General features: G+C 41.3%; 1 protein-coding gene across 1 annotated transcript in view; it reads right to left on the bottom strand.

Moving 5' to 3' along the window:
• BARX2 (BARX homeobox 2) overlaps window positions 1–25,457 on the bottom strand; it is a 34,833-nt gene extending 9,376 nt beyond the window's left edge. Inside the window, exon 1 of the mRNA XM_032201979.1 lies at window positions 25,271–25,457. Within this exon, the coding sequence (XP_032057870.1) occupies window positions 25,271–25,457 (187 nt within the window). The remainder of the gene's footprint in view (window positions 1–25,270) is intronic.
• Window positions 25,458–25,685: the final 228 nt, after the last annotated feature.

Raw genomic sequence — 25,685 nt, 5'->3', positions numbered from 1 at the left:
CCCAGAAGGTCACAGTCAAGAAAGTCAATTTTTACTGGCCAAACAAATCAATATCCCAGGCATCAACCTGCAGTGTATCAGCCTGTAACTTCCACTTACCACACATATGAAAACAAGGAGTAAAGTAGCAAAGGCTCCAGACTCCCCGTCCTGCTCCAAGTCTAGATACGTGAACAATTGCTTTTCATCAGCCCAGCCTGCAGCCAGCTCCACTCATCTGCTGGGATGTTTTGATTAAACTTATGACCATGAGATATGATGCAATAGGTGCACCACCATTGAACTGTATCACATTGCAAAAGTTTTAATTAAAAATAAATGTTTCAAACAAATCTTTTTCTCTCCTTTTTCCCCTCCCCCTTCTCGCTGGCTTATTTTCAACTGCAGCAGACAGAGACTAGAGGAAAGAGAAAAGGGAAAGCACTAATTAATTGCACTGTTTGACTGCCGGCAATGGCAGAACAGTTTTCCTCCTAGGCAAACTCAGCTAATTCTGTTTTGGAAGGAAAGGAAGGAAAGATTTATGGATCAGCTCCTCTTGGCAGGTCAGTCCTGCTCGGAGGCAGAATGAAATCTCACTCCGAATGGGCTGCAGTGAAAGGTAAATAAAAAAAGAAAATGAACTTACGACTTAGGAAGGTCTATAAATCTGCTGTCTCCCAAGTGTCAAAACAAAAGGGTACCAAGAAGGAGTTGGGTTCATTTAGGAGAGTTTCATTTTGCCAAAAGAATGAACAGCCTATTGAAAGGAAAAAGCAAGCCCTGAGCAAAGCAAAGAAGGCAAAAGAAGAAATGTTCAGAATAAGCGGAACCAAACACAGTTTGTTTAGCAGAGAGGGCATTAAATCTGCTTTCTGCACCAGATTCCCAAAACCAGATTTGCCAGCCATGCCACTGCCACACATCTTGGCTGGACTTTGCCACCAGCTTCCATGGGAATGGAGCCAGGCCAGAGCTGAGCACAGACCTGGTATGACCCAGCCATTCAACTTGGCCCAGAAGTCAAGTGGTCAAAGACAACAGCCAAACACATACAGCATGCACTGGGACACAGGATGTCTTCTCAGCTCCCAGTGGGCTCCTTTGCCTTGTGGCTGCTAGAGCCTGTCAGAGGTTGGCTAGGGACATAACACGGCTCTTGCACAAGGGCTGTGCTTCTGCTTGCTTCCTCAGCCACCATGCACTGTGCAGACCTGCAGCACCTCTTGCCCATCAGAAGAACAGCAACGAGCTGTGCATATAATGGGCAAATTCATTCTCCGGTAGAAACAAGTAGTTAGGAGAGGACGGAAGGAAAATAACCGGGTCTGCCAACCTCTTCACTCAATAACTCAATATACAGCCCTTTTCTAAGTGCCCTCCTCATTGGCGTGCCATCATTAACTAATGCTCAAACCCCCAGTTCAGAAACGACCTGGGTGATGTTCGTGCTATGCAGCATGGTGTTATGCACAGATCTCTCAGCTATCTTTAGAATGGGAAGCAGCACAGCCATGCCAGGGTATGATTGCACCTGAGCTAATTATGGCCTTAAAAGAGGTGGGCTAATTAGACTGTGAATACTGTGTTGACAGCTTGACAGCTTCCAAGACATGAGTTGGTGTATTTGTATGGTGTGGCCCTTGCAACACATTGACACAGATGGTCTTTCAGACATAACTACCCCTCTTGTGTCCTCTGCTGATGGGCTGGGTGTTCAGGCATAGCCGCAGCATCTTCCTGAAGATGATCCCTGCTCAAGTCAACTGAACCTCAAACATGCAAAAGCTACTTCTGGACTTGACTGTTTTTAGCATCCCCATCAAACCAACCTTGGCCAGAGAGATATGGGTAGATAACCTGCCAGGAATCCTTTGCATCAACCAGGGAAGACTCATTTTCTTCTCATTCTTTCCAGGCTTACTGAAAGACACCCCTACAGAGCCTGCCCCTCTTTGAATATTGAAATGGCTGGAAAACTTGGATGTAATCCTCTGACCTTTAAAAGGGCCATAACTCAGCTCTATAATCAGATCTTTCTGTGGCTATTACGTATTAAATAGGAATCCTGGAACAGGGAACACTTGATAATGCTCTTTATCATCATTCTTTTCCAACATCTCAGCACCTAAGAGCCTGGTTGATTAACAGAGTTAGCACTGCTCTAGGGGAGCAGACTTTAATTTGTTCTTGTTGGTTTTGTTTGTTTAAATGATTGTTTTTTGTTGTTGTTAGTTTTTTTTTTTCTACTAGCTCTTTTTCTTTGGTTGCATGGGGAACCAGTTGTAGCTAAACAGGAGCCAAAGCCTTTGCTATGAACAGAGGTGAAGGGCACTTCTGGGACATTTTGAAAGCTTCCATAAATAGTCCCAAAACTCAGCTCAAGCACACAGAGCCAAAATTTCCATGGGAATCATGAGTGTCACATAGGCTATGGGGAAAAAGAGCAGTCAACCCTGAAATCTAAGTGCAGAGCTCGAGTGAAGAGACACTGGTGGTGCTCCAAAAGAGCATTCAGTGAGATTCCTCAAAATGAAGTCTAACTGCTCCTCATCAGAGGTTGCAGGTACAGCTCACACAATATTCTCTTTCCAATTCAATTCAGTAAAACCTATTAGTCTGACAAGGGCTGTGAGTCTTGCCAAAATTAAATGCAACTCAGCTACACAGCAAAAAGTTGGCTTGGTAGCTAATGGTTTCTCTCCCATAGGGAGAAATCCAGAGCCAATTGATGTCCATGGCAAAACGCCCATCAGCTTCAGTGGAGCCAGAATTTCACCTGCATGTGTCCACAGAAGAAAAAAAAAGAGTGCAGCTAATTTTAGTGAAGCAAAAAAGATCCTTCATAGGGCACTCTGATTAGAGGACAATTCTCTTGGAACCTACACCTTCTGTGATGAGCCAAGACAAAATTAAGGCTTATTCTCCTGGAGTCTTATTTTGCCTTCCCTAGTCACTTCCCTGTTCAATTAGTTTTGTTTGTTTGTTTGTTTGTTGGTTGGTTGGTTGTTTTTTTTTGGGGGGGGGGGGGTGGAGAGGAAGGGGTTGTATTTTCATCTAAGTCAGTTGCAAACAAAAACCCTGATGCCTGTAAATATTACCTTATATAATACTGAATATAATGTATTGTCACTAGAAACTGCTCTTCCACCATGCATCTCTCACTGTGCAACTGCCCATCCAGCTATCCAGGGGTGAGCAGAGCTGGACTCAAACTTCAGCTGCCCTCACCTAAGCAGTGGGGCACTTGGTTCTGTAGTTGAGTTTAGCCCAGTTTCAAAACCACAAGAAAAATTTCCTGAGCATTTGGAGTTGCAAGATACAGGTTTTCTGTTTCAAGCCTGTCACCTTTAGCAATTTATCAACGTAATGTTTCAGTATAACTTTCACATAATAACAGTAATTAATATGTTTGAATGCATCTGAAGCATGCATGCCGGAGGCCTTTGCACACACACACACACACACAAAATTAACCAGAAAGATAATTAATCCTTACTTAATAGTGACATTTGATATTTATATTGTGCTTTTTGACTTCTTTAAGGCACTGTACACACAGTAAGTAATTGGTCTTGAGGAAATGATGAGCCTGAGAACCTCCCTTAATGAGAACTTTCCTCTCTCCTGCTGCCATGGGCACATATGTAATACCCTGCCTTGGACAGGGCTGGATGTGGGGCAATTATCTATCTTAAACACAATCCAAAAATTCACCTGCAGCACCAATGCCTCCAGCAATGCCAGATCCCTGAAGGGTGGCACCAGAGCACTTCTGGCTGGAATGGCAATAACCATAATAACAAGCCAGCTTTGTTTGAGAGCCATACTGGTGAGGGAGGAGATAGGAATGCACATTGAACCAGAGTCAAAAGACCTGGTTGTGCTGCTGTCCTGGGGCTAGTCACTCCATTGTGGTTTCCTGCTATCCTGGGATATCAAGGCTTAGCTGCTGAGTTTCTTCTTAAGTGCAAAAAAAATACAACAAGCACCACCTGGGTACTACAGGTTGTTCTCCCTGTGCCCAGTGGCCTTTCTTCCAGGTTGTCTGTCAAAAGGGAGTGTGCCAAGACCTTGTCATATCCTTACTGAAGAAAATTTATATGGAAAAGGATTTATTTATTTAAGAAGCATTTAAAGAATCTCTTTGGCCAGTGCTCAAGAAGTCCTTTGTAGCAAATGTAATAGCACTCTGCCTTAATTAGTGGAGAGTGAATCAGAAAAATATGCACTACTTTTCTATTCTGAATTATCCCACCTCACACAAGGGGCTGCCTTTTGGAACAAAGTCCCCCTCAATTCACATCCATCCTCTTCAGGCAAACTGGGCATGGCTCAGAGGTTCTGCTCATTGTCTGAGGCTACAAGAAGTGATTCTGTTTGAGATTCCTCATCTTTACCAGATGATCCGTTTAAATCCTACCCAGGAGGTACTCTGAACCCAACAGATCAGTCCTCAGATCTCCTTTAGGATATATGGGCTCAAGGCCATCACAACTGGAAACAGCTCCAAGTGGCGGGCGGGTTTGTTTGTGAACCTCCATTCCAGACCCTTACTGTTTGGACTCCAAGGGAGTTTTAAGACCAGGCCACATTAGTCCCAGCGAAATAAACACAAGCATGTCTCCATAAACCACAGTGTTTAGATGGTGCAGGAAAGTTACCGGGATACAAGCCACCGGCTCATTTACCATATCTGTATCGAGGGACACTTTGGCTCCATTAAGCCAACATCAGTTTGAATCCCTTTCTTTTGAACTAAATCATGTTGAATACTTCAGCCAAGATTTTCCTCCATTATGCAGCATAAGACTCAACTCTAGAGCTCATCACTCGCTGGACCCGGATTTAATAAGCAAGGTAGCCAAAAGATTACAGAATCAAATAGCTAGAAGAATGAATTTATAGGCAGTTTCTGGTCTCAGGGGTGGAAGAGAAACACAGCACCAGGGCGACCCAACTCTCAGGGTGGCTAAGCTGAAGCCGCAACAAGTTTCTGTCTTTGCTGATGACAGCCAGATGACTAGACACCTCGGGACACCAGGGAGAGGTGTAGGAGGCCAAATCCAGAACTCCGTACAGATGGTCTCACTGGGTAGGGAGCAACACTTGGATTTAGGTCTAGAAACAGATCATCGGAGCTGAGAGGGTACAGTTTAATGGAAGGATAAGTCATGTTATGCTCTTCATACTGCTCCCTAAGTATCTCTTACTGGACACTGTCCAACATACTAGTCAATACGGACTTTGGTCTGACACATTAGGACCATTCTTATGTTCTTACACATTTGATAAATAAATCTGCCTTCTCTCAGGATTTCAGAGTTTCTGTCCAAGTTCAAATGCATAATGCCATGCATGCATAAATCAATCAGTCCTTTACTTCCTGCTCTGTTAATTATTATCACAACGTCCATAAGCAAACACTGGCCTTGGTCAGCTGACTAGCCAAGAACACAAAAGCACTCTTCAGGTTTCTCAAGCCCACCCTTGTGTGAGCTCCAGCACAAAGCTTGCCATAAATATCACCACCTCTTCCTGCTTCGAGCCTCTAAAACACTCTGGTGAGTGACACATGGGAAGAAAGAAAGTTCAATTGTTTCTAAACACCAGAGTGCTTAAATTTTGTCTGACTGATCTTTTGGAAAATGTTTTTTTCTTCTCAGGAGAACAGTAGATCTGTGTTTAAAAACCACACACAGACCCCTCCTCTTTTCCTCCACACTGAAATGAAAGGGGGACTTGAGCAAGTACCAGTGTTAACCTGAAAGAGACCTGTCACTTCTTGGCAAAGCCTTTGCCTCTCATAATCATGGCTTATCTCAAGGATCACCCTATTAATAATCTTGCCCCCATCAGGACACATTTAGCAGAGAGGTTGGTGTTACTGAGCTGCATATATGTTTCTTTGATCTTGCATCTGCCTTAACAGAGAGAAAACTCATCTCTGTGCTTCTATGCACAAAAATAAACTCCGTGGACGATTTGGCTGAACAGCTGCACAAACAATGCAATTTAGATGCATGCAAATGATACACAAGCAAGCTGTGTTCAACCTGTCCATCCTTTGTGTTTGAGTTAGATCAGCAATCTTAACCCAGCTCTTGTGGCTAGTGGAAAGGAGAAATATCGACGGAATAAAGCTACATATAATGCTCATCCCAGTGTTACTCTAAGAACCCTGAAACCTCACTGTCAGAATCCAGAGCACCTTCAAATAAGGATTTCATTCAAACCTGATTTTTTGGGTTGAAGAAGCTGACAAAGACTATGTCAAAGCTTCCAGCAGCACAGGGCATTGCTATTTTTATTCCCTCACTTCAAACAGCAGCTCACTCAGGTCACTCTGTGGATTGAATCCTATCCCAAACATAATCAATCGAGGACAGCTAAGCTTTCACTTTATGGATGGAGGAGGGAATACAGATGAATTTCCAGTTCCCAAAGAAGCAACTTCTATAGGACTGTCTACATTACATGAAGCTAGCCATGAGCTGAAGTCATTTCAAGAACCTTCAGTTGTATGGCTTCATCACTGCCTCTACCTGTCCAAAATGGACATGGGGAGGCAGGATGCTCTCAGCGGTTACTCCCTCAGACTCCAGGCAGACTGATACTGTACTCGTTTCAACATCTGTATTTGATTAGCCAGCCCTACGGTCCAGGAGTGAGTGAGGACAAGGAAAATTGCATTCACTACTACAGACATCATGGAAAGAGCATGTCAGACGACAGCATTACACATGTATTTTCACCACAAAGTATAGCTGGTGGATGACAGAACAAGGAGAGCCAACGAGGCAGTTATGGGCTTGGTCAGGAGGGGGGATATGGAAACTAAACAAAAAGAAAAATAGCCAATTGCTTGGTGTAAAATGCTCTGCCCGCAGAGAATGCAAAAGTCACAGCTGCTGATAGCACCACAGAGGTGTCATGCTGGAGGGGGCCTTGCCAGGATTCCAAACTTCAGCTCAGTCCCTCCCACGCTTTGACCCTTTCCACCCCATGCTAGGGTGTACTGTCTGTGCCAGATCTACAGCCTGTACAAATGGGAATAGCCCCCCAAATCAAAAATCAGTCTGACATACAGACCCGGCACATTCATTTCAGGGTGTTTGGTTTTTCTTCCCTTTACAGGTAGGAAAGGGAAACACAAACTGGTTTAGCTCCTATTGCAGTTCTCAAAAAGCAAGCCAAAAAATGTCTCAAGGATAGGCAGTCTCACAATGGATGCACCCGGAGCAATAGTTCCATGAGAAATATGTCAACCTTACAAAGTTGCAAAGCACTTTGGCTGTATGTAACCATTTACATGTCAGAAAAGCGATGACAAGGTGTCTCAGGTACCAGGCTGCCTATACCCCAGTGCTGTTAGAAGGATGAGCCAGAAATTCCAGTTGGTGAGCTCTAAAAAGTTCCAGTCTCCAGAGAATATGATCCTTCACTCATGCCAGACATCACAGTGCTGTTTGTTTGTTTTTTTTTTTTTGTTCTGATAGGAAGTCAGCCAAGGAGACACTGTTTTCACATCTCCAGACAGATGCAGATTAGACTTAGGGTGGAGACTGGGCCTAATTAATCATAAGAGTTCGAATTAGGTTTCTACAGGTGCTCCAATTCTGCTAGCTTTAATGACATTACACACACAAACTTTAGAAGGACATCTGTTTCAGACATCTCCAACCTAGAACTACGAACACTCCCTATAAATGCTCTGAGGAGGGATCTAGATGGGAGACCCTCCCTCACTCTGAGGTTTGGAGGGGTTTGAGTCAAAGCTCTGGTTATCACCCATCTCTGGTTTTCATCAGCACATCTGTTTACCTCTGATTTTCCTACGGCACTTGTCACTGTGGAATGCAGCATCACCACGTTCCACAGGTACGTCTGTGACTCTATAATCTCATTTAAACACCAATCAGAAAAGTCAATAAGCAAAGGACAATGCAGCCCTTTCTTCCCTCCACATGTGTATGTGGGCGTACAATCCCCACCAGTACTAGCATCAACTCCGGGATAATGGGAATATCATGTCATTCCCACTGACTTTACTAACTCTCACTTGACTCATAAAGGGCAAGAATAATCAAGTTTTGATCAATTAGGTGTAGATTTTGGGGAAGGGGAACACTGACATAGCATTTCCATTCCTGACAGAGTCTTAATGTACAATCTCAACCAGATCCCCAAATCTCACTGGAATTCTGTCTTCCCCACATGGAAAACAAAGATATCATCTACCACACAAGGCTGTTATATGGTCTGGAAAGTACTCAAACGGAAGCCACAAAGAGGAGGCAGAGGTGTTATTATCTCACACCTTGCTAAACACATTTCCCATTAATAGACTGCATAGATTGCATGAGCACTGCACTGAGAACTTTGTGTCATATGATTATGAAATTCCTTAATGTACCATTAATATATATGTTAATAATGAAGCAATGCATGTATCCTATTGTTGTGCAACCAGCAATGTTTCCACAGGAACTCCTCCAACAACAGGTATACATGCGGTTCATGGTTTTTCAAACCAAAATAATAAATTTCATTATTATTTTTTTAAATAAAGTTATTTTGAACCAAGAACAAAATTCTGGCAAAGATCAGATGTGGCTGCAGATTTTTATATAGTAATAATCTAAGGAAAAAAAGTTTGCAGGAAATTTATTTCTGATGTTTCTCAAATACTACCAGTGTCAGACTCCTTTATGTGACTGGGGTGAAACTCATCTGACATTTAGTATTCCCATGCTCTTCCTGTATATGGGGTAAGAGTCTTCACATTGCTAGTGTTCTCACTAAGCTATGAAATGGTGGCCATATCCCACCTGTAGCTTTATTAGATATTCCACCCAGAGAACTTAGACAATTCTTGAGGTGCACTGCTTTATCACAAAAGACAGCCAGCTCTACTAATCCATCACACTACACTGTTGTGCTTTGCCCAGCCATGCCATAATAGTTCCAGCGGGTCTTAATTTCTGACTGCTAAATGAGCCTTTAATATTTGTTTGGTGAATGACATAAGAAAGCTCTTCAATTCTAAGTAATTAAAATCATGCCGGTCTTTTTTTCCTCATCAAAGTATCAATGCCATACCTGCAGCTAGTCTGTTTCCATCCTGGAGGATCTGCCAGGGAGCCAGAGCTAAGGTGTTTCAGTTTATGTAGAGCTTTAGAAAGACTTGCTTGGTCATTGACACCAATTTTACTGTCTCCAAACTCTCCAGTAAATTCAGGAGTGCTATTTTAAGTCTTCTTCTTCCTTTCTTTATTAAATCATTCTGTAGAAACGAAACCTTTAAGTTAAATGGATGCAACGTTGAATGCATACAGCTGGCTTACTAAAATGATTTCCCGCGCCTAGCCGGTGTATTCAGACCACCACAAATACTCCACCACCACCTCATTTAAACACACAAAATATCAAAGTAGTTAAAAACAAAAAAAAAACCACATGCAACTAATACTAAGGCAAAATCAGAAACTTTTTAATCTGATATAAGAATTAGCTCAAATTAGCTAAAGATCTCAAACTATTTTGGTTTTAGTGCTTTGTTCTAAAATGAGTCAAAAAAGACTGAATTTAAGACAGCTAAATAACATGTCCCTTCTACATTCATAAAACTTCAGACTGACACCACATTTCTACTCCTTTCCAGCTTGGAGGAAACAAAATGAGAATCTCTAATGAAAATGAAAAGTACTGCATTAGAACAAATTCATCTACAATTCACCTGGTGTATCTTTGCACACATTATGGAGAGGAAAAAAAAAAAAAGAAAAAGCATTATTTCAATTATTTTTCCTCTCTGTGGGTCACTTTTCATTAAATTGTTGAGAAGAAAACATACTCCCACCAAGATGTTAATGTCTCATTTCCAGTACTGCTTTGGTAAAGAGACCAAATAAAAAAATAATGGCTTCTACAATAAGACATATCATCCATCGTCAGCATGTAAAATGTAGTCATTAATCACCGAAGTAACCTACTTATTATAAGTATTCAAGCACTGGCAATACAAATGCTTATAAAACAGGGGCTCCTTTCATAATTCCCTGCCCTTGTCTCTCAATAGTTTAGAGGATTAACCCTTTTACAACGAGGGATGGGCAAACTGGTTTTGCCTAATTCCAAACCAACTTGACGTCATGGGTTCGAAAGTTCGACTTGAACTCAAACATTATCAGAAGCAGTTTGTGCTGAGGGGAGACAGCAAGAAAGAGCTCAGTGAGAGAACATGTCAGAAAGCACTGCTGAACATGGACAGAATTTTAAAAAAAATCAAAAGGGTCAATGGATGGATAAAAACTACTAATAAATTATTTGAAATCCTTGCAAAGTAATAAATGCAACTTTGTCTTAACATCTAAATGTGATTTGCATGGAAGCCTCTTCCCTCCTACAGACATCTCTCTGGAGGGAAAAAAAAATACAGATTTTTTTTTTGTGCTTAGTTAATCCTCACAAAGAACACGGTTATATGTATACATGTCAATGTTGCAATCCCTACTGTCCATATTACTTTGGGCTTCTCTTGCATTTCTTAGCAAAAGATTTTATAATATTTTGCACAAGTGTGTAATGAGCTACCATTTTCTTGTATGTAGTAGGAAAGATAAGCATTTAACTGGCTTCACACTGTGAATGAGGTACAAAGTTGAGTAAAGTTGGCCAAGCCATTGAGCTGCAAAGGTCTCTGATATTCCCTGGGCTTTGCAAAATCAAATACATTTGGTTATCCCTGCTCACAACAGCATGTCTCAAGCTGACAGCTAAATGAATGCTCAGCAGAAAACGGTCATATATTTACAGTCTTATGCAATTCCTTTTCTTTTCCTACACACCCAAAACTTCCACTGACTTCAAGGAGTAAATAACATGGGTAAATCAAGAGGTACTAAGAAAAGCAACATTTGAACATCACAGTTTAAAAGACATAAGCCTCGCTATTCACTGATCATTGTAAAAAGTGAGACATCTGAAAGAAGAAAATTCTTGTGGAGAGAAACTAGACAAGGGATGAATTTGAATTTGCTCTCAGTGTGCAAAATGACCCCAGTTCAACCAGAGCAATAACTTTTCACACACTTAAAGAAATTTTGTCATAAACTGAGCAATTTTGTCCAATGTTGGTATCAATTACTAGAGGCAAATGACCTGTGATTGGCTTTGGGGAAAACAATCATCCTGAGACAACAAATTAAAAAAAATGCCCTGTATTTTAAACCACGCTAAAGCTTTGTGCCAGGTACTGGGCATGAACACGTAGTTTCTTCTGGCTAGATTTTTCCTTTAATTAACAAAGCAGCAACAGGCAATAGCAACTACTTCACTGTAACTTCATCTGTAGAAATTGCTCAGTGAATACCTTGTAGGCATGACTGGTTTCAAAGTAATTGAGATATGTCCTGGTAAATCAGCAAGAAGTGCCAAACATTGCAAAGGTACTCAGAAAATCTGCACCAGTGCAGCTTCCTAAGAAATACCAGTTTTCTCAAGATATTTCCCCCTAAAGGAAATGTCTTTCTTCAACCAAAGTTGCTATCAAGACACTGCAATGAATGGCAGCGTTTTCAGTACCCTGTAATTTACTACAGTAAAGTAACATTTTTATTTTGCAGGCATATACTTGGAGGTAGAGAAATACAATCACCAGGTAAAAACATTATAAACATTTCAAAAAGCTATAAAGATATCAAAGTTCAGATCACTGGTGAGTTAATATGAGTCAAACGAATCACGCCTAAGCTGTACTAAGCAGTCAATATCTGTGAATACATAATAGTAATGCTCAGAATTTAAATAGCTGTCAACTGATTTTAATGCATTTTTACAGGTTGTGACATGTCTAATTGTGCTCATATTAAGAAGGGAGAAAATAAGGCATGGATCACAAATCAGTGACAAAGTCAAAAGGAGAATCAGGCTTTTTTGCAAGTATGTTAAAGCCACAGCTATTCAACTACAGCTATCTAGTTTTCTACACTGCTTTCATGGTAGCATCTTTGTTTACTCGTGGGGAAGAAAACAGGCAGTATTTTTCTTTAAGCGAAGTATGTGCCATAAGAGTTGTACATTAAAGTTTACAGTGGTTTTACCTCCTCACCCCCATTAACACTACCGGTTGGGTATCACCTTCTACTCTTATTTGAAGGGAAATACCTATTTCATAGTTGTAAGCTCTTTGGAAAATGTTAATGGAAGCTATTAGTTGATCCTGGTATTAAAAGAAAAGCATGTAAAACAGAAGAGTATATGAAAAGGTGAAATAACCATGAAAGCTACAACAGCATAAAAGAAAATGAAATAATTTGCCAAACTAAGTTTACCACACTAAAAAACAAGCCTATTTAGCCAACTAAACAGCTCTGAAGAGACCTCTATGCTAGCTGTGCATGCAGTCGCGTGGATCTCTTTTATTTCCACCACTAATTGCAGTGGAAGAGCTTTGTTACAAAAACCAAACCAAATATTAAGAGAAGTCTCAAGTGATTCAGAACAAACCCAGATCCATTCCTTTAGCATTATCCACTTGTATGATGTATTCTGAATGTAATCTAAATGTAATACTGGAAAAGGAAAGACTAGAAGAAGGTATGGGGGAGAAGTAGAAGGAAATCCAGAAGTTTCACTCCCAAACAGCCTTGCCTGAAATGCGCTTGCTAACGCACAGCCTCTCCCATCCTACACCAGAAAAAGCCAAAGCAACTGTGCCAGCAAGTAGATGATCCCCCCAATGATCCTATGCAGGTACCCCAAGGTCTCCCAGCAGCTTTGCCAGGAATAGGAACCGTGGCAGTGCCTCTGCAGAGCAGGTAATCATCTGCTTCACTTGTCCCCGAGGCTGCTTGTTACTGTGCAGGGGAAGCACCAGTCACAGCATAATATTTACCCATGGGATGGTAGAAACATCCCACACCTATGTCCCATTTTCTGTCCTTTAGCTGCTCTGCAAACATACAGCATTTCTATCCACCACAAAGACTTTCACAGAGCCAGAGCAATGTTGTGTCCTTAGTTAAAACAAGGATCAGGCCCTACCATTCGTTTGAAACACAGCTGTTTAACAAAGACAGAAAATGAAACAGACCAACTTCAAACCCTGCAGAAGTCCTTTCAACACTTGGCATTAACTGGGAGATCGTTTAACTGCGGGGACAAATTTAGTTCCCTCTAGTTAATGACCCCATTGAACAGCTATCCCCTCTTGTATACACAGTTCGCAATGTCCAAAGCTTCTGACAGATCTTTAGTGATGGCACTTGGGATGTGGTGCTAAAACGTCCAGAGATAGCCTGCTTGGCTGGGTCGGACAGCTGCAAGCCAGGAAACCCTATACCTGCCGGCTCTGAGCTGCTCCAAACAGCAGGGAGACACCTTCACCCTTCTGGAAAAGAGCTGATGGGGAGAAATTCTAAGGACAGAATGAGAAGGATCAACCCTGAATTCATAAAACACAAAAACATTCTCTAAAAGAGTCACAATTTAAAAGATGATCTCCCCGTGTTTCTGAAAACACCATATGTTGTTAAACTTGAACGTATTTATAAATCCATCTTTTTATTATGTTCTCTTTTTAAATAATATTTTGGATGCTGTAGTTTGTTCTGCTGAGACAAAGACGAATCTCCATAGCCACTCCAGTTTTGAGATTAGATCATGCAGACATTTCAGCAGCTTATGAGCTAATACTTGCACAAGTAAGCTCTCTAAATCCAGACAATTAGGAATAAAAACAACCCCAATTTCTAAAAATCTCTTCTCAATCATCTTTGCTGTCTCTTCTCATGTAAATGCTAACCAACTTGTCTCTGATGGACAGAAATATATCTACAGTATCAACTACGGTGACATCTCTTCACAACAGAGAGGTGCTGGAGTGGTCAGGCACTGTCGGGCACCGTCGCAGAGGTCTCTGTCTCAGCCACAAGAAAAAGGGTTTCATTAGAGCCACACAAATAAAAAGCTACCAGTCTAGGATCACATTAAAACTCAAACTGTTCACAAAATCTAAGCTTTAAACTACTTTAATATAATGTGCTTCTAAATGTTTACAGTTAAGGCATAATTGAATTTGACTCATGTGGGCCCTGATCCAACTACAATTTAATTGACTTCAGTGGGAGTTGGATTGGGCTCTAAGTCATTTTAACTAAAATAATACATCAATTGTTCCTCACCCACTTCATCAAACGCCTTCCCATCATTTATGATTGCTCTGTAATTTATTGCAACAAGGTAAAACCAACCCTTCTAGCTTTTGGCATGGTTTCCTGTCCCTCAGTGGAGAATCTCACTACCATCGAATAACCTAAAACAAATTTGCTTACAGAAAGCGAAAGAGCACAACAAAGAGCAGACAGCAGAGATCTGAACTGCCTGGTATTGCCCTCTGCTGTTACAGAAAACTTCAAATATCAGCTCCTCCACTATTTAGTCACCAGAGGAACAAAATGAACTACTACCATAGCTGTCAAGAGAAGGTTTTGAAGAAAACAGACAGAAGGGCAAAACCAAATGTGTTCACAAACACATGCAAACATTTTGTGGCCAAAAAACACTACACAAAAACATTTGGTTCAGACTTTTCACCATCATATTGTATCAGTTATTACATTACTTGTTTTCTGCTTCAGGGGGATTTGTTCTTATTTTTCTTCTTTTTCGTATTTGAGCTGCAAGAGTAAAATTGAGCCCAAGCACTAGGCCCTCCTAAATACGTACAGTGCAATGCAATTATGTGCCCGTGATACGTGCTGCAGGCGAGTACTTACCGTAAGAAGTACCACCGCTGCTAATTTTGCTTCAAAGATGACAGATTAACCTGTCACAGAATACCCTGTTTAAGTAACCACAAACACATCACACGCGTTTCTCTGTCTTGTAAAAGAGGAGATGCTTTTATTAAGGCTTCAACCCTTGTGTGCTTACACAACAGTGTTTTGGTTTTTAACGTATGCATGTAGGCAGCTGGATACTAGATGTGGCAGCAGGCACCTGCACACACAAAGCTACGGGGACCTGTTCTTGCTTCAACGCTTGTTCTGAAGATGCCTATTAAAGTTTACTTCAGGTGAAGTCTAACTTCCATGGGTTAAATCCTAGTTTAAAAAAAAAAGTATCAGGTAGAAAACTAGCCATTAACTATCCTGCAACTTGTAAGATAATCATTAGCAGAAATATCCAGAGCCAAACAGTGAGCAAATGTTTAAAGATGACTTACATTGAAAACTCTCCCTTGTTTTGAAAGAAAAATCCACAGAATGACTAGAAAGATTATCTGAGTTATAGAGCAAATACAAACATTTCTAGGTCAAGTCCTTCCTTGCATGAGTAGTCCTGTTGAAATCAGCCAACTAACTACACGAATAAAAACCACTGGCATGTTTAAGAATTTACAAGATAAGACCTGAATGCGCACATCCAAACACATTTTAAGGTCATCATAAGGTTGTTGCTCTGAATATCACAGAAAAAAAAAAAAAAAAAAAAAAAAAAAAAAGCATATGTATTTACAAATTTTCTATAATCACATTATTAACGGGAATTTTATTTAAGAACTTCTGGAAAACTGATCTCTTTTTTCCTGTTTTAAAACACACACACAAAGATTGTCTAGGAATTGTTGATTAAGGGTGTTGTTCTTTCAGTTTGTGTGTTTTAGAGAGCTCAAATAATTTCCAGAAGTAAATACTGATGAAGACATAAGTTCAATCAGAAGTCTTACACTTGGGAAAAGACAGACTTGACCTACCGAGCTCTCATCATGTATGCCAGGATATTCTTCTAGAAAGTGTCTTGTTTTTACTGATAGTCGTTTTTTCTTACTGAACTATAAATGTTCATGCTCTACAAGAATTGGCAACTCTGGATAGGTATGCACAGACTGGTCAAAAAGGAAATAAAAGAGTTTGTGTTTTTGTTGTTGTTTTTTAATAAAAGGAAGAGATGCTGGACTGCCGTTCCATGTACACTTCAGAGAGATTACACAGACAACAGATTGATGCTGTTGCCAGGAACACCAGCACCCTCAATAATTCTCATCAGGCAGCTGAGAGCAGAATCAAGCCCCTAGCAGCCTCACGGCACACGTCCTACCAGCATCACCCAGAGCGCAGGACTTAGTGCCACAGATATGCTGGCTGCAGCTGGAGGAGATTTTATAACCAGTGGGGAGTCCACATTAGGGAGGCTGGAAGGAGTATTTAGGTATAGGCTATTCTTCACCCTCCCTTTCAGTTACTGTAATGGTCTCGGTGCTGAGTATCCAAACACCTGCCTGAAATATCTGCAGTCGGTAACTTGGTGTTCTTCCGAGCTGTCTTCTGGCCAAGAGAAATGAGAGAAAAGAAGCCAAGAATCAGTCAAAATGTAAAGTTACATGAGAGAAAGATGGAAAATATTAAGTATTTACTGTGTTAGCCAGGTCCTAACACCAAATCTATACATATTTTTAAAGATGTCATTAAAATGTAGCTTGGGGAATTTCACATCACTCAACAAGGGCTAGAAGCTTCTCAGTGTCTCAGATTCTCCCAGAGCACTAGAACACAAGAATTAATTGATAACTGGGGGGAAGAGAAATACATTTTCAATATTCCCCTGGATGATAATATTTATATGACCTCACAATTTATTGCTGCTAAGCTACTCTGAAACTCTCACATATGTCTTGTCCCTGCTGTCAGTGGTGGGAGTGATCAGACATGACATTGCACAGAAACTCTTCCTAACAGAGAAAGAAAAAACAATGCAAACAGAGGACATTTTCCTCTACAAATCTATGTGAGCAGACACTGTTGTGCCCACCTGCAGGAGACCTAACTCTGTCTGTCTCACCAGAGCAGTGCAACGCTGTGCTCTTCTCCCTGCTAAGTCAAAGCATCCATTGGCCACCCACTGCTCAGCTCCCACAAGCTTGTTCTTGTGACCCAGCTCACTTATGGACTTTCTCTTGACTTAGTACACAAATACACCTGAGATCACAAAACAGGTTCCTAAGCTTTCCAAGGAACTATTTTTCCACAGCAAACAAAGCTTGTGTTAATGTGTTCTGGCTTCTGCAGTCCAGCTGGAGCAATTCTTACATAGCACTGACTGAAAATGTTCAGTCATAACTTCCTCCCATCAAAAATATATTAAAGAAAAAAAGAAAGAAAAATCTTGCAATACAGAAATCAGCTTCATTGCTTTGCCAAACATCTCTTAAAAAAAGTGTTAGGAAGTTTCACTTTAGGCTTTAGAAGGTATGTTTTCAATATTTTATTCCAGATTAATTATTTGATCTGTTTTTCACCCCCAGTTTTTGGGCTTTAAACTTGCCAAAATAAACTCTTAAACATTTTGTTTCATTCTGAACTGAAAAGGTCAAGTGATTGTTATTTTTCCTATCTACCAACAAACCAAAATATCCATTTTTCTCACTAATCCTTGTGTTTCCACTACAAAGCGTAGAAATTTTGTACATGGTCTGCAAAGCCTGAGAGCTGCAGTCACTGCTCACTGGATAAGGTATCAAGGGAATGAGCATAAGAAATAGAGCATCACAGTCAAGAAAAGAAGATAATCAGAGCAACAGTGAGCAAGAGCAGGGATAGCTTACTCCCTAACACAGTAAATGCCAGCACTGGGCTAAGAAACAACTCTAGCAAGCGTATCGAGCAAGCTGTCTACAGGGACTGGTTCCTGCTGTAAAGATAGTTCCAGATGATCGGCTCTGCCGTGTGCAGTTCCAGGCAAACCTTTGCTCACAGGTCTGTGCTGAGGGCATGGAAGCAACTTAAAGCCAGAAAGGCAGAGATTTCTTTTGGTCAGCCAGACCTGCTTGGAATGCTCTTACCAGCATTTAAACACCAAACCCTTTCTGAAGGAGTATCTATGTCCCAACCACCATGCCACCAAGGTTATAATAGCGTGAGCTCTCCCTTCACCAAACTGTTCACTGGAAGATAAATCTAATTAGCAACCCAAGTAAGTAGAAGGGAAATAAAGCTCCTTAGCTACTGTGCTGCTGCCCATAGTGAGTAGATAGGGAACTTCACACAACTTGCTGCCTCAGTACAAGTCCACTTTTTTTTTTTCCCAATCTCCCCAAGAAAGATTCTGCCCTTGTTCATGCTCATCTGGTACTGAAGGCAGCAATGCAGGTGGGACGTTTATTCTACAAGGCTTCCTTCTCCTGCACTTAACACCAGCAAGTTGAATAAGTTATAAAAAGAATAAATCACAACAACTTGAGAGCCATGGCACTAGATTTGCATCGCACAGTTGCTGCGAGCAGGATCCGAACTGAGGTCAGCAGGCTCTTTATAAATCTACAGCATTTAAACCTAAAACAACGCGCAGATGGATTTAAACTGCACTCAGCGTAAGCTGTGAGGCTTTAGAAAATAAGGTGTAGGTGTCAATTTTCCCAGTGGAATCCCACATTCATTAATACCTTCTATTAGAGCATTCCTCCGCAATGCTTATTCATACTTAACCACAACCACAATGCTGATTACTTTCCACAGTAGGCTTTATTGCAATCACTGGGGTGTGATTTTCTGTTTTGTTCCTTGCAATTTTGCCTTTCATTAATGTATTTTATTCAAGATTAACACCACCGAGATAAAGACAGCGAAATTCTGTCTTGATTGCAGATTTTTAAATAACTCAGCATTTAAACTATTTTAGAGCCAGATTTCTGTGTTCAATCTAAGTGAGACCTGTGTTCAAATTCAGACTCTGCTCTGGTTTTGCTTCACTTCTGAAATACCACCTCTAATATTGGATATAATCTGACTGAGAGGATTGACAGACTCATCTCCAAATATATGGTTATTATTAGTCAGCTCATATGCCACTTTTTTGGCATTTCTGAACTATATTTTCTGCTAAAGACATCAAAACATGTAAAAACCAAGGCAGATGTCCTGAAAAATGCCAAGCTCTTTAAAATTAAATTTTGTGCTTAAGCTTCAGCCATTACAGATGAATCCACTTGCCAAGTCTATGGCATTTGGTCAGTTTACTTCGGCTCTGAGGCTGGTATGAGATTGGCATTCAGCGTGTTTGCTGCACAAGGACTTTTTTTTTTTTTTTTTTTTTTTGTAGGGCTGAAACCAATGGGAAGTTTTCTGGCCGAGAATTTTAACCAAACTCGGACTTACCTCCTAGCAGAACAGGGAGACAGTCCCACAGAGAATGAGAAAACAAATTCTGACTTTTCTAGGTTTTCCAAGGAGTGCTCTTAAACACCAGCATAAACACAACCAAGTTTTCTAGGATCTGTATTCAATAACATTGTCTCTGAATTATCTTACATTCACTAGTTATACTCAATAGTTTACCTAATACTGGATCAGAGGCACCTACAGAAACACCACTTCATACTTCTCAGTATTTATTTTTATTTTGTCCTTACTTTTTACTATTAAACTACAGAATTAAACTTGTCTCTGTAAACTAAACACAGTAATTCATTTTTTAAAATATTTTTTGCATAAGATCGCACAAAAGAATCAGAAAAAAAATCCACACAAACAGTACTGCAGCAGTGTAGATTCCCACATAGATACTTGCAGCTTTGCAAGTCGGCACCTATTACTCTTTGCTGGTGGATTAAAAAAGATATTCATTGCGGTCTGCTTCCCTTGACAAGCACATTTTGGGACACAGGACTTTAAGGGACCTCCTAAGTCATCAAATCCCAGTTTCTGCCACCATATGCATCCATTTCAGGCAGCTAGGTCAGAATGCTCTTTGGAGCAGCCACGACACATACAACAAGATAAAGGCTCTTTCCAACTCCTTGCAATAATGAACATAGATCTGCCGGCAGAAACGCCGCACTGTAATGGCCCCAGTGGAGACGCAGCGCTGCCGGGAGGCTTGGCACACTCAGGTGTGAGATCGCCTGGTAGAAGATACACCCACAACTCTGTATTTGTTTAACTGCATTAATCCAGCTGTTAGGTTTCATACAATATGCTTTGGAGCGGCTGGCATCTCGTTTTTCTCTGCACTCAGATATATACTACATTGATTCCCTTTTCCTTTCCCAGCTCTCTCCCAGGAGCCCCATAACAAAATCTGTTCGATTTAAAAAAAAAAAAAAAGGTGCAGCAAAGTATTTCAGCAAGAGAAATGCCTTCCATCACAATTTTAAGTAATGTCCCAGAGCAAATTCAAACCTTACCCATATCAAGGCCTTTTCAAACAGAATCAGAAGGACTCTCTCTGTTTTGAGGTCACTGATATTAAACCCGAGTTTTTTTTAAGACTCAGTAAAGCTACTTTCTCACCATGATTTCCTGAACAGGTTGACAAGACTGATCAAAGATCAGGAATATCTATGCTCACACTTTACTGCATGAGCAGTGATTTCCCACAGGTCCCAGTATTTAGCAGTATCACTTAATTCAGTCCAGAGAGCAAAAAAAAATCAAATATATCACGATAACGGCAGCTCTTCGGGATAATCAGTTCCTAATTTCATCCTAAGATAAAACAACAGAAGACAAACAAAGGAACTGGAAAATAAGAATTCAAGTTTTGAAGAATTCTATACTACATATCTACATCCATTAAAACCCTGACTGTACAAATACAAAACAAAGTCTTATTCTCCACCACCCCTAAATAAATAAACACCAAAATAATCACTTCAAAGAAGCAAGACACAATTAGTACTTTGTTTTTTTAAGAGCAACTCATTTCATGGACTAGCAAACAGAGTAGTAAATTTTCAAAAAGATGTAGACAAGCCAGGAAAATTAGGGTTATGTCCACTCAGTGAAGGTGTGGCACTTTTAAATATATGTGGAGCAGTACAATACCCTTCAATGCAACTCCTCTTACACAAGTGTAAGTACAAGTATCAAAATAGCTAATTCTCTAAGAAGAGAAGTAAAACCACGCTAATATGAATGCTTCATTTGTAAATCTATGTTCATACAAGGTATTGTTCTAGCATGGCTACTGTAGCAAACAAAAAGAGGTGCAGTCCTACCTTAGATACGCACCAGTAAAAAACCTTGGTGTAGAGTGGATCTAAATTATCCTGATGTTCACTGGGGTTTAACTTGTAAATCACCAAGATACTTTCAAATTTGAGATTTATTTATTTTCTTATGAGCTCCAGAACTTGTCCTCCAGCATGGGTCCTCACAGAAAACATAGACAACAACTAATTTACGCTACCAACTTTGCTAAAATAAACTGAAGTTTCATAACAAGCTCTCTCCAAAAGGGCGATATGATTCTTTTTAATCCAGCATCTCAGTTCATTTGGATAGTTTAGAAAGGACATTCAAAACCAATATTGTTCATTATTAATACACAATGCCACCAATTCCAATATCACCAGGAACACCACTTAACTTTCCCCCTGCTAGGCTATAACCACTCTATCTTTTATTTTTTCAATAAATTTTAGTTGCTTTGGCACATTTGAAACTTTTCCAGTTTGACCTCCTAACATCACGCACTGACAGTGTCCTTTGATTCTATATTGTGCCCTCAACTACAAATATGACAATTGGATTTTTTCCCACTAAGACAAGATTTTAAAAAGTAAAATATAATAATAGTAATAATAATTTTTTTAAAAAATATTAAAAAGCCAGGAAACAAAACAGAATCAGTATAGGCTCTCCTATAAATATTTGTAAAGTGTTTAAAGTTAAGAAATGATATAAAGATTCTTTGAAAAGTGATTCCTACGGGACTCTACTTAGTCCAAAAGCAAGCCCGAGGTTTCTAAAGCCTTAAGAAGTCACTACACTGAACCAGGCACAGTGTATATTAATGTTGTAACCATTACTTAGACAAGTTAAATAGGATATATGAAAAGCCAATAAATAATTAAATATCATGAAACAGAATAAATAATGTTTTCACTGTCAGAGTCAAAAATCAAAGAGATACTAACCACCATCTGAAAATACTTCCACTTAAATACTTAATGAGCTGTTTATTGATCATAATGTCTGTGAACCTGGACAAGCATTTTGTAACAGATTTGGTATGAATACAGCCTTCTTGTTTATTTGGCTCAGTAAATGCCACGATACTTATTCATAGACCAAATTTAAGCTAATGATGGATCCCTTTTACAGGGAATTGCATTTTTCTTTCCAGAGAAGTTTGTCTGGGGCTTGTTCCAAGCTCTTCGCAATGGGATTCTTCCCCACGAGATTGCTGAGCTTTGCACTAGACCTGAACGCTCCTCGTAACTAAAATGTCAATCTTCGACCTGACAATGCACGGGAAGAGTCCCGAACACTTCTTCCACCCCCCATCCCACTCTACTCAACAGCTTTGCTTTGTGCCAATTCAGCTACACACGCTTAAATATTTAATCTTTGATCACAGCCAAGAGAAAATATTTTCCATTTTGTTACCAACGTTTTTCAAATCTCTTCACTTAACAAGGGATGTTGTTAAACACACGTGCTGTACAACATCTTATATCCTTCAGCTTCAAAAAAATTACAAAGCATGTCAGACTTTTCTGACTTCATTCTAGATGAAAGAACTATCAACTCTTTAGCGTAGGAAAAAGCCTAAAAATTTGACTTCTGAACCAAGAAAAAGCCATGCTGCTGAAGAGCAGTTCAGCTGAAGTGAACTAATTACTCATTACTGCTTCAAACATGTCCTAGGTCCCTGCTAGGACCACACTGGCAAAATAAATTTCTGTGATTTAGATTCAGGTTCATTTATTTTAGACTGCAAAGAGAATAAGAGCTCACCGCTTTCCCGATTAATTCAAGAGATGAAGGACACACAAGCAGTAAGTTAAATGCTATAGCATGGTATTTCTTCAGTCTTTACTTCTAAGTAGTGTTTTTTTTTTTTTTTTTTTTTTTTTTTAACAGATCTGTGTTGGACATTTTTCAAATTCTCTTATATTTGGAGAAGAGCACAAAAAATATCTATTTCTTAGACAATGACAGAATTTCCTCTCTTTAATAATAATAAAATCCAATTACCTAATACATGTAGGAATTTAATAGTACCTATCAGCCTTGTAAGGCTCACAATTTGGAAGCATGGACTTTTGTAGTCATTTCTTTTACAGTTTTAATCCGACAAACAAATCCCTTTCTGTATACCACTTCTCAATCACTGCAACTCCATGAAGCTTATGTCATTAGAAGCAGATATTCACATTCCACCCTGACACAGGGACAGGCCAGAGCTTGGGCTAGAAACACAATCTTGAGGGCAAATTCATTAAAGATCCCAGGCACAAAGAGAAGTAAGGCTTTAACTCAGCAGTTACCACAAAAGCCATGCTAGCATTGCTCATAATACAGTGCTAAGTTATCTGAGGATTATTAATGACTATTTAATGAATATATATTAGTCTTGAAAATCCAATGCTTGCTATACCTGACACAGAACCACATATTCAAAGAATTTCTCCCCTCACACACACACACCCCAAGGGTGATGAGAGCTGAAACAGCTGCTGGGAAGCACCCCACTCTTTAAAAAAACTAAAGGTGACATTCAAACCATTGTTCAATACTAAGTTCATCATACATGCTTCTGGATGTTGGTAAATGTTTGGGTTATGTTCCTTCTGGGTGCTACAAGATGCTTTCTGTTCTAACGCTCTCTCTTGCTGTACAGCAGGCTGTTCTAACCAGGAGGAGGTGAAAGTCTCCCCCTTCCTGGCCATGGAGGTCTGTGGCAGGCTGTGGCATCACTGACTCCGATACAAGCAGAATTGGGCCCTCCACACGTAAGTGCAAGCTGCAACACACTAAACCCATTTGAGACTTTCATGCCTATTTTGGCCAAGCCCAGAATTTCACTGTCTACGCAGCAGCGAGGGATCAGTGCTGAAAAATTCCCTTGTCAGCAATATTTTGATTAACAACCAGGTCTCCTTACATAAAAATACGGCAGTGATTAGTCAGAGAAAGCAATGAACTTCACGCACAAATCAATAGGAAGAAATAAATTTTGAACAAGGCTCACACTATTCATGTAACTTCTTTTGAAAAGCTGGCGATCCCGGGACTTAATTGTCATTTGGCTTTCTAATCAATTTTGGTTCTTTAATTAGTTACATTTGCAAAATAAATATTGAGGTTGGAGAAAGACCAAGGGATTACTCTACTGATCAAACTCTTAGCAACCTACCAGCAGGTTTTATATTAGTGCAGCTTCACTACGACCTGGAAAGTTCCTTCTTATTTATACTTGCCTAAGCACAGGAAAAAAAAAAAAAAAAAAAAAGCCAAAGTGGTGTAGGGCTTGCAATTTTAAGCACAACATCACAGAGATGCAAAATAAACTTCTAGTAACAGGAAGAATAAAAAATTGTGACCTTGAAACATATTACTTAACTAAAAACTAGACTTTTCAAAATATTTTTGCACAGTTAAGATTCCTTGGATAATGTATTTGTGAATTTCAATTTCATCACCCAAGTCATTGAAGACATTAGGTGTCACCACTGCAAGTGTGGCATTCTGGGAAGAATGTAAATGTGGAAAACTACCTGCTTCACCAACAAACTGGTTCTTTTTCTTTGTTTAAAATCTGGAATGCATTATAGAAATGGCATTTTTATTTTGAACACGGATTTTAAAAGCTCATGTTAGACCAATCCATTTGTGAAATTTAATAACGCCTGTGGCCAAGCCCCCGTGGCTCCTGTGGATGTATTGTATATGCAGGATGTGTACAGGGCAGAGCTGTGGTTGCAGGCACCTATTTGTAGCGCCAGGTCCAGAACCCAACAGAAGCACTTCCACACCTAGAAACAGCCCGACTTCTTTCAAAGGAAGCGAGAACCTCGGGCTCAAAAAAAGCCACGGGAGTCGCATTTCCCCTGCTGCCAGCTCCCTGCCCTCCCTTTGTAGCCGCAGCGCTGGCAGCGAAGAGCCCCGGGCGAGCACCGCGGCGCTCAGGGCGCACCCGGGGGGCTTCGGCCGCTGCCCTCCCGCTGCGCCCATCCCCGGGGCATCGCGGCTGAGCCCCGCACGGGCAGAGGGGGGACCCTGGCGGCCCAAAGCCGGCACCCCCCGCCCCTGGAGGAGCAGAGCAGCAGCAGCAAACCTTCCTACGGGGCAGGATGGGGTGGGAGTCCCCAGGGGCTGGATGGGGTGGGGGTCCCCAGGGGCTGGATGGGGTGGGGGTCCCGCGGGGCAGGGGACTGGACGGGGTGGGGGCTGGATGGGGTGGGGGTCCCCCTCCAGCCGCCTCCTGGCCCCCCGGGACGAGCGGGTCGGGCTCCTCACGGTCCCCGTCCCTCCCCCAGACGCCCCCCGCAGAGCCGCCTTACCCGCGCAGGAGTGCAGCGGCTTGGGCCGGACCAGGAGGGACGGACAGACGGAATAGAGGGAAAGTTTCTCGAAGTAGTCGCACGTCTCCTTGGAGAGGATCTCGTCGATCATGAAGGTCTTGTAGCGCCTCCTGCCTGCCTTGGCGCGGCCGGGAGCGGCGAGCCGGGGCTGCGGCTGGCAGTGCATGGCCCCGGGGCTGCGGGGGGCTGCCAGAGCCGGGGCTGCCAGAGCCGGGGGCGGCCGCTCATGGGCTCCCGGGACGGCTGCGGGGGGCTGCGGGGGGCTGCCGGGCTCTGCCCCCGCCGCCTGCTCCGCTGCGCGCTGCTCCGCTCCGCTGCGCTCCGCCGGCCCCGCGCCGCGCCCGGCCGCCCGCTATATAGCTCCGGCGCCGATAAGCATCTCGCCGCGGCCTTT

The sequence above is a fragment of the Aythya fuligula genome, chromosome 22 (assembly GCF_009819795.1).
Source record: "Aythya fuligula isolate bAytFul2 chromosome 22, bAytFul2.pri, whole genome shotgun sequence".
NCBI classification, from domain to species: Eukaryota; Metazoa; Chordata; class Aves; order Anseriformes; family Anatidae; genus Aythya; species Aythya fuligula.
Note: the sequence above shows the minus strand (reverse complement) of the source record. Positions and strands in the feature narration are given on the sequence as shown.